Source organism: Cornus florida, unplaced genomic scaffold, assembly GCF_030987335.1.
Source record: "Cornus florida cultivar Cherokee Brave unplaced genomic scaffold, ASM3098733v1 CherokeeBrave_3.0.0_Hap2_Chr11, whole genome shotgun sequence".
NCBI lineage: Eukaryota > Viridiplantae > Streptophyta > Magnoliopsida > Cornales > Cornaceae > Cornus > Cornus florida.
Window position 1 is genome coordinate 69,219,586 of NW_026775581.1, and position 12,340 is coordinate 69,231,925.

The 12,340-nt window shown below is 40.1% G+C and overlaps 1 protein-coding gene across 1 annotated transcript; it reads right to left on the reverse strand.

The window, feature by feature from the left end:
- Window positions 1-8,642: 8,642 nt before the first annotated feature.
- On the reverse strand, window positions 8,643-11,554 carry LOC132283528 (GDSL esterase/lipase APG-like). The gene is made up of 5 exons (XM_059785487.1): window positions 11,146-11,554; window positions 10,789-10,919; window positions 9,923-10,156; window positions 9,194-9,449; window positions 8,643-9,010 (listed from the first exon to the last, which is right to left on the reverse strand). The coding sequence occupies exons 1-5, from the start codon at window positions 11,387-11,389 to the stop codon at window positions 8,814-8,816; spliced, it is 1,062 nt and encodes a 353-aa protein (XP_059641470.1). The 5' UTR covers window positions 11,390-11,554; the 3' UTR covers window positions 8,643-8,813.
- Window positions 11,555-12,340: the final 786 nt, after the last annotated feature.

The following is a 12,340-nucleotide window of genomic DNA, read 5'->3' on the forward strand; positions in this document are numbered from 1 at the left end:
CTAGTTGACCTCGGGTTCGGGTAAGGACCCGGTTAGCGATTCGAACCCCCGGGTTCAAGTCATTACAAATATGGTATCAGAGCGATGGTTCGAAAACCATTAGGACGACGGGTAGAGGCTTACTTGGAGTTGCATGGGAAGTCGTTTGTATTGTTATGCGATTATTTGCTACGTGTTTTATTATTTGAAAGAGCATGCTTAACTGTTTAATTGTTTATGTGCTTACATGTTTATTCTAAGGTGTTTATTACATAGTCTTGCATGTTAAGTGCTTGGCATCATCTCATGTTAAGTCGTCCATAGTGGACTTTAGCATCATGTTATTTAACCGTTTCCTTGTTTTATAGCACGATGCCACTACGAATGGAACCTAGAGGTGTTGGCTCTAGGCATACAAGAGGAGATATTGGTGAAAGCTCTAGCACCAATCCTGCGGAGCAGGTTGAAGAGGATGCACTTCTTAGGGACTAGATTACCCCTAGAGGTGTTCTTACAAGAAGAGATAACGTTGAAGCACTCGTTGAAGAGGGTGAAAGCTCAGTTGAGCTGGCACTGAACCGTTTGCTACAGAGTGCCTTGAGAACTACAATTGCTACTCTTCCGCAACCGGTAGTTCAAGTTGAGGAGACACCAGCACAGAAGCGTCTCAAGTTAATTTCAGGGTTTTCTAAGTTAATGCCAGTGATGTTTGAGGGTGGTACAGATCTAATTGTAGCAGATGACTACATGGATCAAGTAGAAACCCATTTGACTTCTATGGATGTGACGGATGATTATGTAAAAATCATCCTAGCCACTTACAAGTTTTATAAGGATGCCAAGCTTTAGTGGAAGTCGGTCACAAATCGGCATAAGGTTAAAGAGATGAGTTGGGACATGTTCAAGGAGCTGTTCTATGAAAAGTATTTTTTAGTTACCAAGAGTTTGGAGCTAAGGGAACAGTTTAATGGCCTTATCCAAGGCAATATGTCAGTGACAGAGTACGAGAACAAGTTCACATCTCTCTCTCGCTTTGCTCCAGAGATGGTGAGCAATGAAGTTGACAAGATTCAAAAGTTTGTTTCTGGTCTTGATTATAAAATGAGGCCATTGATAATGGCACAGTACATTAAAGTTTATTCGGAGGTAGTGGAAAGAGCATTGATGTTGGAAGCGGAAGCCAAAGACAGAAATGCAAGAAAGGAACAATGGAGGCTAAAGAGGAATGTATGACCATCTTCAGAAGGACAATCATAGAAGACGAAGAGGGGTGGTTCGTCTCAATTTCAGGGGCAACAGTCTGCACGATCCACTCCTACCACTCCTATGCCAGTTGGGTCTGATAAGAGTGGAGTCGTTTGTTTTTAATGTCAACAGCCTGGACATTATAAGTTCAATTGTCCCATGAGATCGTCTTCAGTTTCTTCAGCTCCGAAAGCTTGTTATGGGTGTGGCCAGCATGGCCATTTGATTCGAGACTGTCCGAATCAGGGAGCAGGTACCGGTAGTACCAGAGGGTCATGGCAGAGGCCATCGCAGTTGGTTATAGCGCAGTTAGGTTTCAGACCATCGCCACCACCACAGCCTGCCATGTCTTCACAGGGTTCACGACCAGTTAGGAGGGATACTCCTACTATGTCAGTGCAGCAGTCAGGTGTTCAGGTTGGTAATTTTCAGGCACAAGCACCACAGGGACTTGTCTTTGTACTTGCTCAGATTGATGCATCTTCTGGTTTAGCAGTTCTTCAAGGTATCTTTCCAGTGTTTGGTTCTTGGGCTTGTGTCCTCTTTAACTCTGGTGCATCTTATTCCTTCATTACATCATCATTTGCATTTACATTGGGGTTAAATATCAGTTTCATGGATCGGGCGTTATGTGTTGATACACCAATTGGGGTTTCAGTGTCCTTAAGCCGAGTTGTGAGGGATTTTTCCATAGTGATAGCTAGACGAACTTTTGTGTTTGACCTCATCCTCCTAGAGATGACTAGCTTTGATTTCATTCTCGGGATGGATTAGTTAGCTTCATTTCATGCTACGATCGACTGTTTCAGAGGTAGAGCCATGGTTTGCACTCCTGAGGGAGACTGTTTCTTTTTATGGGAGATTGAGGTGATTCCCACACTTTATCATTTTATGGAATTCGTGGAAGAGGTCGTGATAATTACTTCTTGGCTAGTTTTTTAGCTGAAGAAGATGATGTTGTGGAAGAGGATTATCCTGCGGTTGTTCGTGATTTTCTGGATGTGTTTCCGGAGGATTTGATGGAGTTACCTCTCCACTGAGAAGTGAAGTTTACTATTGACTTGATGCCCGGTACCGCACCGATTTTTATGGCACCGTATTGTATAGCACAAGTTGAATTGGAAGAATTGAAGAGACAACTTGGTGATTTGAGGATGAAAGGTTTCATCCGACCAAGTGTGTCACCAAGGGGGGCACCAGTCTTGTTTGCTAAGAAGAAAGATGGTTCTTTGAGGTTGTGTATTGATTACCGAAAGTTGAATCGTGACACCATTAAGAATAAGTATCCTTTGCCAATAATAGATGATTTGTTTGATCAGTTGAGGGGAGCCAATTGCTTCTTGAAGATTGACTTGAGGTCAGGATATTATCAATATACGGTATGGACATTATGAGTTCCTTGTTATGCCTTTTGGCTTGACTAATGCGCCAGCGGCATTTATAGACTTAATGAACCACGCTTTTCACGATTACTTGGACTAGTTTGTGGTAGTTTTCATGGATGACATTTTTGTGTACTAACGGACTTGGGAGGAGCACGAGGTCCATTTGAGTATTGTATTGTAGATTTTGCGGGAGCACCGATTGTATGCCAACTATAAAAAGTGTGAGTTTTGGCTACAGGAGGTAAAGTTTTTGGGGCATGTTGTTTCGGAAGGTGGAGTGTCAGTGGATCCATCCAAGATAGAAACGATTTTGACTTGGGAGCAATCCAAGAATGTTTTTGAGATCCAGAGATTTCTTGGTCTAGCAGGTTATTATTGTAGATTTGTGAAGAATTTTTCCCATTTGGTAGCACTTATGACTCGCTTGACCTGGAAAGGACTCAAGTTTACATGGAATGAAGCCTGTGAGTCATCCTTTCAAGAGTTGAAGACAAGGTTGACTACAACTCCAGTGTTTATGATACCTAAGTGTGACTTGGGTTATGTGATTTATTGTGACTCTTTACGTGATGGTTTGGGATGTGTGCTGATGCAGAATGGTAGAGTAGTGGCTTATGGGTCTCGACAGTTAAAAACTCGTGAGTACAACTACCCTACTTATGATTTAGAGTTGGCGGTAGTTGTGTTTGCTTTGAAGTGTTGGAGACATTATTTGTATAGTGAGAGATTCGAGGTGTTCTCAGATCACAAGAGTCTCAAGTACTTTTTCTCCCCAAATGATTTGAACAACAGGCAGAGGTGATAGGTTGAGTTCTTAGAAGATTACCATTTTGACTTGCAGTATCATTCGGGCAAGGCAAATGTGGTAACAGATGCCTTAAGCCGAAAATCTAGAGGGACTTTGGCCGATATGGGTATTCGAAAATGGAAGATGCTGGAAGACTTAGCAGAGATGGGATTGTAATGTTTTGATGATGATGTTTGCAGTAAGTCGGCATTCTTGTTTAGTCTCGTGGCTCAGCCCACTCTTGTTGGACGAGTGATTGAGTCACAGAGGCAAGATTCTGATTTGGATGCCATTCACACCTTGATCTCCAGTGGTGAGACAGTGAAAGATTGGACCTTGCATATGGATGGAGGTCTACGGTTTAAGGGTTTGTGGGTTGTTTTCACAGTTTGTCGTGAGGACGTTTTACGGGAATTTCACACTTCCTGTTTTGCAGTTCATCCAGGTGGTACAAAAATGTATCACAATTTGAGGCGTCAGTATTAGTGGAACGGAATGAAGAAAGATGTTGCACAGTTTGTGGCCAGATGCCTTACCTATCAACAGGTGAGGGCCGAGCATCAGAGACCAGCAGGTTTGTTGCAATAATTGCCTGTAGCCCAGTAGAAATGGGAGCAGATTGTTATGGATTTTGTGATAGGTCTTCCAAGGTCACGAAGGGGAAATGAAGCCATATGGGTCATTATTGACAGATTGACCAAGACGGCCCACTTTTTGCCTATTAAGGCAATAAATGATGTAGATGCACTTGGTGTGCTATATGTGAAGGAGATTATGAGGTTGCATGGAGTTCTAGTAACCATTATTTCGGACAGGGATACCAAGTTCATTTGAAAGTTCTGGGAAGGACTTCAAATAGCGTTTGGCTCAGCGTTACACCTGAGTACGGCATTACATCGACAGATAGACGGCCAGTCAGAGTGTACCATCCAGATCTTGGAGGATATGAGTGTACTTGACTTGGGTGGTAGTTGGAAAGATCACCTTCCACTTATTGAGTTTACCTACAACAACAGTTATCAGGCGAGCATCGAGATGGCCCCATTTGAGGCATTGTATGGTAGGCCTTGTAGGTCTCCAGTTTGTTGGAATGAGGTAGGCGAGACAGCCGCCTTAGGGCCTAACATTGTACTCGAGACTACCGAGAAGATTAAGTTGATTAGACAGAGGTTGCTCACAACTCAGAGCCGACAGAAGAGTTATGCGGATAGGCGGAGACGACCGCTATCCTTTGAGGTGGGAGACCATGTCTTTCTATGGGTTTCCTCACGGAAGGGTTTGATGAGGTTCGGGAAGAGTGGCAAGTTATCGCCACAATTCATTGGACCGTTTAAGATCTTCGACCACGTAGGAGAGGTTAACTGCCTACAGACTTGCTTTGCCGCCACAGATGGACAGAGTTCATAACGTGTTTCATGTATTAATGTTACTAAAGTATGAACCAGATCCATCCCATGTTTTGGATTGGGTCGATGTGGACATTGATGAGGATGTTTCCTATGAAGAGGGGCCAATTCAGATCCTTGACATACGATAGAAAGTGTTAAGGGATAAGATGATACCATTAGTGAAAGTTATTTGGAGACACCACGGAGTCGAGGAGGCTACTTGGGAGCTCGAACAGGAGGTTCGCTCCAAGTACCCGACGTTGTTTTCTTTCCCAGGTATGGCTTGATTTCGGGGATGAAATCCTTTTAAGTTGGGGAGATTGTGATGTTCCCATTTTTCGCCATTTTTCATTTTTCAAGAATTTTGTCGTTGTAGGGACATTTTCGTTTTTTACTGTTTTGCGTACCGGACACCATGGAGTGTGTCAGTTATGTCCGAGAGTTGACTGAGACATTTCATTGAGTTCAGGACTCTTTGAAATGTAAGGGTTATCATTTTAGCATTTTTTCCTTTTTCGGGCCGGACGGTCTCGTGTGGGACCCATTACTAGAATTGTCGTGCACGGGGGTGTTGGTTGGGTCCATTTACATCACATGCATTTTTATTTAATGTATTGTATGTGGTTATGGATATTAAGTGTGTATCTATATTTAATTGTGTGGTGCAAAATAAGAATTTAAAATAAAATTAAAAAGGAAAAGGTTTTGGGAAGTGGTGGGACCCACCACTAGCCTATTTGGTGGCTATGAGACCACAATATGGTCTCATTCTCTTCCTCTCCTGCTGGTCTCTCTTACCCTCTCAAATTCCATTTTTCTTTTATTTCAAAAGCTTTAAACCTTGATTTCTTCCTCAATCCTTGGTATTTTTGGGAGCCGTTTGCGGCAAATTAAAGATCACGGCGAGATCTACAAGTTGATTGGAGCAATTCCTTGGTTGTTGCACTTTAAGAATTTCGAAATCTAGGGTATAAATTTGAAGGTTTTTGCATATCTTAAGGTAGGGGTTCCTAATTCCCAATTTCTTGTTCCTTTGTGAATTATCTTTCAATATTTGTTGCCAAACATGTCTTATTTAAATTGATTGCCTTGAAAATGATATAATTGTTGTATTAGAAATCTATGCCTATATGTGTTGATTGTATTATGTGAGAAGTATGCCTAAATGTTAATTTCCATGCCATGGTGTTTATTATTTTCCTAGAAATTGCTATGAAGAAGCATGTTAAATTGTGAAGTGTAAATTTCCTCTATTTTCATATTATTGGGAGAATATGTGGCATGCATCCATAACATTGGACATGAAAGAAAAGGGCAAAGTGTTGTCAAATGAAAGTGAAAGGGACTTTGGAGAGAAATTTGAAAAAATGGTTTTGAAAAAACATGGTCGTCGCGGAGTCACCAAAGGGTCGTGGTGTTAACATAACCTAGAGGGAACTAAGGAAATTACCCTTACGTGGTTGAGCTAGTTGGGCCCCAAATGATGCCGCGGGGGTACCCAGGGTCTGGGATAGTGGCCAATCCTTCTCTCGTGTAGCCGCGTAGTCACCAACGGACGGGTTATATTAATAGTTTGAGAAGTGATGGATGATTTGAAAATGGGGAGTGACATACATGGCATTGCATTCATGGTATGGCATTTGTTTGTTTTAAATTTGAAATTGATGTTGTAGTTTTCCCCACCTAGCATGATCTTGTTCCCTATTGTTCTCTTCGTTGTTTGGGTTCACGGGGCCACAAGAGGTGTGTCTTAGGTACCACCTACTGAGTAACTTGCTCACTCCATTACATTTAACATTTTTCTGGGCTCGGGAAGGAAGTGGCGGATGACAATCCACCACAAGCTTGAGGAAGAATTGAAGTTTATATTTTGTCATCATTTGTGACTTAGCCATTCTTTTGTATAGCTATAACTCATGAACGTATTCGTTTTGCAATGTAACTATAATCTTGTGACAACATTTATTGCATATTTGGAATTATGTAAGCATGTTGTAATGAATGGGGGATGATGATGTATTTTGTGGCAAGCTGTTTATGTTCATAATCTTAAGATGTTGTATGCTATTGCCGTGAATTCAGACTTATATGCGTATCAGGTTTTCCTTATAAGTTGGCTTGCATTGAACCTAGCAATTCTGGTGTTTGAGATTGCATATAACAGCTTCCCAGGGCCTGTCGGCTTGCTGACAAGGATCATCAGCCGGCTAATTGTGCATTTTTATTACATTCCAGAGAGTTCAGTGGTGCAGAACCTTGTTTCAGCCGACCGACCCTCCCTACCAGCTGACCGATGTTTCCACTGTAGCGGTCCCGAGAGCATGTAGATTTTGAGATCGTTTCAGCCGGTCGCCCATGTAGGTTAGCCGACCGAACCTGCCCTGTCAGCTGGCCGGTGAAGGGCCATCAGCCGGCTGATTCTCCTCTTTTGACCTGTATCATTTGACCCTCTTTGCAAGGTTGTATCTTGGAACCTTGGATTGACTCGTATGACAGATATGGACACAGGAAATAACTGGTATGACCTAGTTGACCTCGGGTTCGGGTAAGGACCCGATTAGCGGTTCAAACCCCGGGTTCGAGTCGCTACTCTTAATTTTAATTATCTTGTCCATTGTTATTGTGGTTGTATGTGCTCAAGATGACGAATGTGTTTTACATGCTAATTGGGTTATATATATATAGCCATTTACATTATTGTGAAGAAACATGATTAATTTTGGTATATTGTGTGACTTGTGAATTCTCAATTGCTATGGAAATTGATGTTGTGGTTGTGAAATAATTGTTTGAAATTTTTTATATAAAAAAATAATAATAATAAAATGATGATGATGTAGAAGAACATGTAGAATTTTATTGTTGAATTGTGTTTAGAAGTATGAAGCATACATGCATCCATTGGAAAAGAAAGAGGAAAGAGAAAGGTGTTTTTAGAAGCAAATGATATTGTTTTGAGAAAAATGGTTTTGAAAAGTGTTTGCGAAAAGCCGAACGCCTAGGAGGCGCCCAGTGGTCTGTGGTGTTAGTGTGATCTAGAGGGAGCTAGAGAGAGACTCTAGTGGGGGTTGAGCTATCTAGGCCCAGACGACGCCATGGAGGTGCCATGTGGTCTGGGAAAGCTAGCCAATCCTTCCTTCGTGGTGCCATAGAGGTGATATGGGTTGGATTGCATTAATGGTTTGGAATGGTAAAGAGGATTTGTTTTGGAAAATGGGGAGTGACATTGGCACGACATTGCATTTCAATAGCATTTTTGGTGTAATTGTGATTTGGATGACATTTGTGTTTATATTTGACGTCATGGTTATGGATTACACCCCTGGTATAGTATGAACCCCTTCTCTTGATTTTTATTCTATACGTGGATTCACGGGATCATAAGGTGTGTCTTAAACACCTTCTATTGAGCTTATGCTCACCCCATTATTTTAACATTTTTCAGGTTTGGGAAAGGAAGTGGCGGAGATGTTCCTCCATAGGTTTTGATAGGTTAGTAGACTGTTTGACCTATTTTGTAGCTATGATCTCATTTTTTTATTATTATTATTTATAAACCCTGGGATAACACGTGTAGTATGTATTGCCATAGGAAAGAATGATAATGTCTTTTGTTGACCTCGGATTCGGATAAGGACCCGATTAGCGATTCGGACCCTCGGGTTCGGGTCGTTACAATTTACCCAAGAAAAGTCATTGGGACAAGAATAGTGGGAGAGAACAAAACTTCTGGTAGATGCTGCAATTGTCAAAATCAGCATTTGCTAGTGACAACTGCTTCTATGGTTGTTAATTTTGGCACCTAGAACACCCTTCTTGAATAAATTGTTGTTGCATCAAATCTTTAACACGAGAAAATAATCTTAAAAACTGTAAACTTCCTATCCATTTTAGCCCTTTTCGAAGTCCTTATTACACTTGAAACTTCAGAGACACAGAACAAGGTTTACCTTTGTTCTTCACAAGAACACATAGTGGTAGTAAACAGTGTCGGTACATTGTGTAGTGTACATTACAGAAAGCGTAACCTCATCCGATGAGGCTGATGCCTTCTATGATCAACGAATCAGCAAGAACTTGATTAGCAGCCTGTGATGGATGAACACTGTCCCAAAACACATATTGTGTAGCATTAGCACAAGTTCCTGGTGACTTGGGATTGCACAAAAATACCGTAGTCTCTACTGTCCCAGTTCCACAGCAACCTCTCCTTGCTTCCGCAAAACCTACGAAAAACACAACGTATAAGCACTAGACTCCTGTCACTGTATGTATGCAGATTTATCTCCACAAACGGAGAACTGTCGAGTCAACTTATATATATATGTATTTCAGCAATAATAATGTGATGCCTTTATCAATTCACAATTTATAAGGTACCCAAAACAAGAAATTAATTTGTTGAGTACCAAAATCTGAAGGTTTCTGGACAAGGTCATAAAGGGGTTTGAAAATGTCAAAGATGGCAATCTTGAGGTCAGGAAGTTGCTTTTGGAGAGTTTTTGCAGCTGAGTTGATCTTCTTGTTGAATCCTTGAGCATCAGTGTTGATCCTAGAGACACAGCCATTTTCGTGGGAACCAAACAGAGTTCTAGTCGCTGGAAGGCAACCCAATGGTGGGAGTGAAGTCACCCCAATTCTCCTGGCTCCCAACCCATGCAAGTCCTGTTTGTCAAACAAGGCAACCAACACATGATCTAGTTACATTTATATATATATATACATATATATGTTTATGACAAACACCAACAAACCACAAAAAGAATCAAGGAAAGATAGAAAAAGCCTAAATTATGCAACACATATTACATGGTTCGACGACTTATAAGTTATGTCCGTAGTGAAAATCAGCGAAGAGATTTCACTATATGAAAAAAAACAGAGATCACAAGTTATTAAGCCCCCAACCCCTTATCTATCTCACTCTCTGTCGACCTTTTCGGTCTTTTCTCTTACACACTACAAATCCTAGCACCTTTATATACTGAGTTGCAAACTTACAATAGAGATAGAATTCCAATATAGGTCAAAACCGGATTGCAACACTACTCCGGCTAAAATAAAATTCAGGCTACAACTTCACAATATGTATTTATATATACACACACACCAAATTATATGTAACAAGAGCAAGATACCTTGATGAAGCTTGAAAAGATGCCGACAAGGTATGAAGAGTACTGGTCAGGAGTGTAGACTTTGTTGAGGAAAGGGTTGACATAATAGTTCTGGAAGAAGTCACTGCTACCAGCACTCACCAAGTATAATGCATCCTTTATGATTGATGCAGCTTGTTTGCTTCCTGCTACTTGGGCTAGCTTGCCTTGGTACTCCTTGTAGTAATCCAACTGTTGCGACAACGGAATTGCATGCTGCAACAAATTCAAGTTTCATACAATTAAATCAATATAGGTACATAAACTATGACTTCAGCTTGTGACATGCGAGTATAATGATATTAAAAAATAATAATAATAAATAAAAACCCTTGTTTCCAAACTAAACATAGAAAATGAATGTCTTTATGTCACAATATTAAAAATCAAAATAGATAAAAAAAAAAAAAAAATTATGACTTCAGATTGTGACTTGTGAGTGTAATGCTATAAAAATTAAAAATAATAATAATAAAAAAATAAAAAAACCCTTGTTGTCAAACAAAACATGGAAAATGATTTGTGTTTGTGTCACGATATTAAATAAAAATAGGTACAAAACTATGACTTCAGCTTGTCATTGTAACGCATTTTTTTTTTTTTTAAAAAAAAAAAGGGAGAACCCTAGTTTCCAATTAGGAAAACAGAAGAAAAGAGTGCTAATTTGTGATATAGGAACAACTGGGCACCCAAACAAGTGAATTTTGAGTTTTCTTCTTTGTTGAATGTTGAGTTTTCTTCTTCTCTCTGTCTCTATATATATCTGCTTGACATCCATAGATATGTATATGTGTGTGTGTGTGTATATATATATATATGTTTTTTACAAGCTCAAAATGAATTCTTACATTCAAGTAGGCTGTATGGTCATCATAGCCAGATGCAGCAGAAGCAAAGTTGGCTCCAATAAGAAGGTTCTTTCCGGATGCCTGAGGGCTCAGATAAGCTGGTGCGTAAGTAGTAAAGCCCAAAGTTTCAGCTGCATTAGACACATCATAAATGATTAGTACAAAATTTGATGCAAACAATTGAACAAGCCTTCAAGCAGATTAGCTAATCTGAAGTATTTTTTGTTGGATATAGAGATAAAATTTATGCCACTAGATTCTTAAACTTACCAGCGAGGTTTGAGTTCCGTGGGCAATTTGTGAAATATGCGTGAGTACTTACCTAACCAAAAATAAAAATAAAAAATAAAAAATTACCAGTGAGATCAGTGGCTAGCTTTCCATTGCAAAACCTTCCAGTAGGTTGATGGTTGACAAAGTCCCTCCCATAAGGTGGGTAATTAGCCTTATAAATGGTGTGGATATAGTCATTATTCCCGACGTCCACGGCAGAGTCTCCGAACGTCACGACGGCCGGAACAAGAGGCTGAGCATCCCCTCTTATGGCAAATGCTGCCAAAGCCAATACAAAAGCCAAAGTTGCTCCACAGAAGATGCCCATTTTTGGAGATAGATGGATTTGTGTCTGAGGCTTTGAGCAAGGCCTTAAGACCCTTAGCAAAGAAAAGTGATTCCAACTGAAAGATGGAGCTGAAGGAGGAAGGTGAAAGTTGACTATATATATTAATGGAGTCTTAAAAGTGGTTATAGAGCATTCAAAGCTTGCATATATAATGTATAGACAGGTATCAACTTCTCTTATATGAGAGTTTAGCTGTCAATCAGAGCTCATTAGCTTGAAACAACAATTATGAATTTTGTTGATCCAACTACTTAAGATAGGAGGAAGTAGTTGGGAGGAGATAATGAATGGTACATTGGGAGTTGTGGCCACAACCAAGCTGCATGTGCTTCAATTAATTAGATCGTAACAAAAAGTTTGTCTACTAGATGCATACTACTGTAATACATGTACAATTTAAAGCACTGAACAGAGTTCAACATGTAAAAGAATGAAGTGGAACAAGAGTTGTGCTATCTTTGAATATGTTCAAGGATGGTGAGTGATTGAGGCAAATAAACAAACACTTAGCCATTTCCACAAGGTTAGAGTAGGCTTTAATCGATTCAAACACAGAATTAGAAAGATTTTGTGTTCCGTGTCTGTATATAAGTCTCAGCAACCTCTCTCACAAATGATACGAGACGTCACACTTTCTTTCTTAGTCGGCCTAAACTGACTAGTCTACAAAACATTTTTACCCAAAAGTCTTCAACGATTTGAAGAAATTTGAATATAGGACGATAGGGTGTTATTGGGTCCTAATTTATGAATTGTGCAGCAACTATTTCAAGTGTCAGAAGAAAAAGGTTGAGCTGTAAATGGGCTGTGTCCATTCTCAACCCTCTTTATGTTTTTGGCTGTAAGAGTGGTAATTAATGTGTATGGTAGTACTTGAATTCTTACAACCCATCTTCTCGTTTTGAACTCTTATTTTAACTCTAGTCAGTT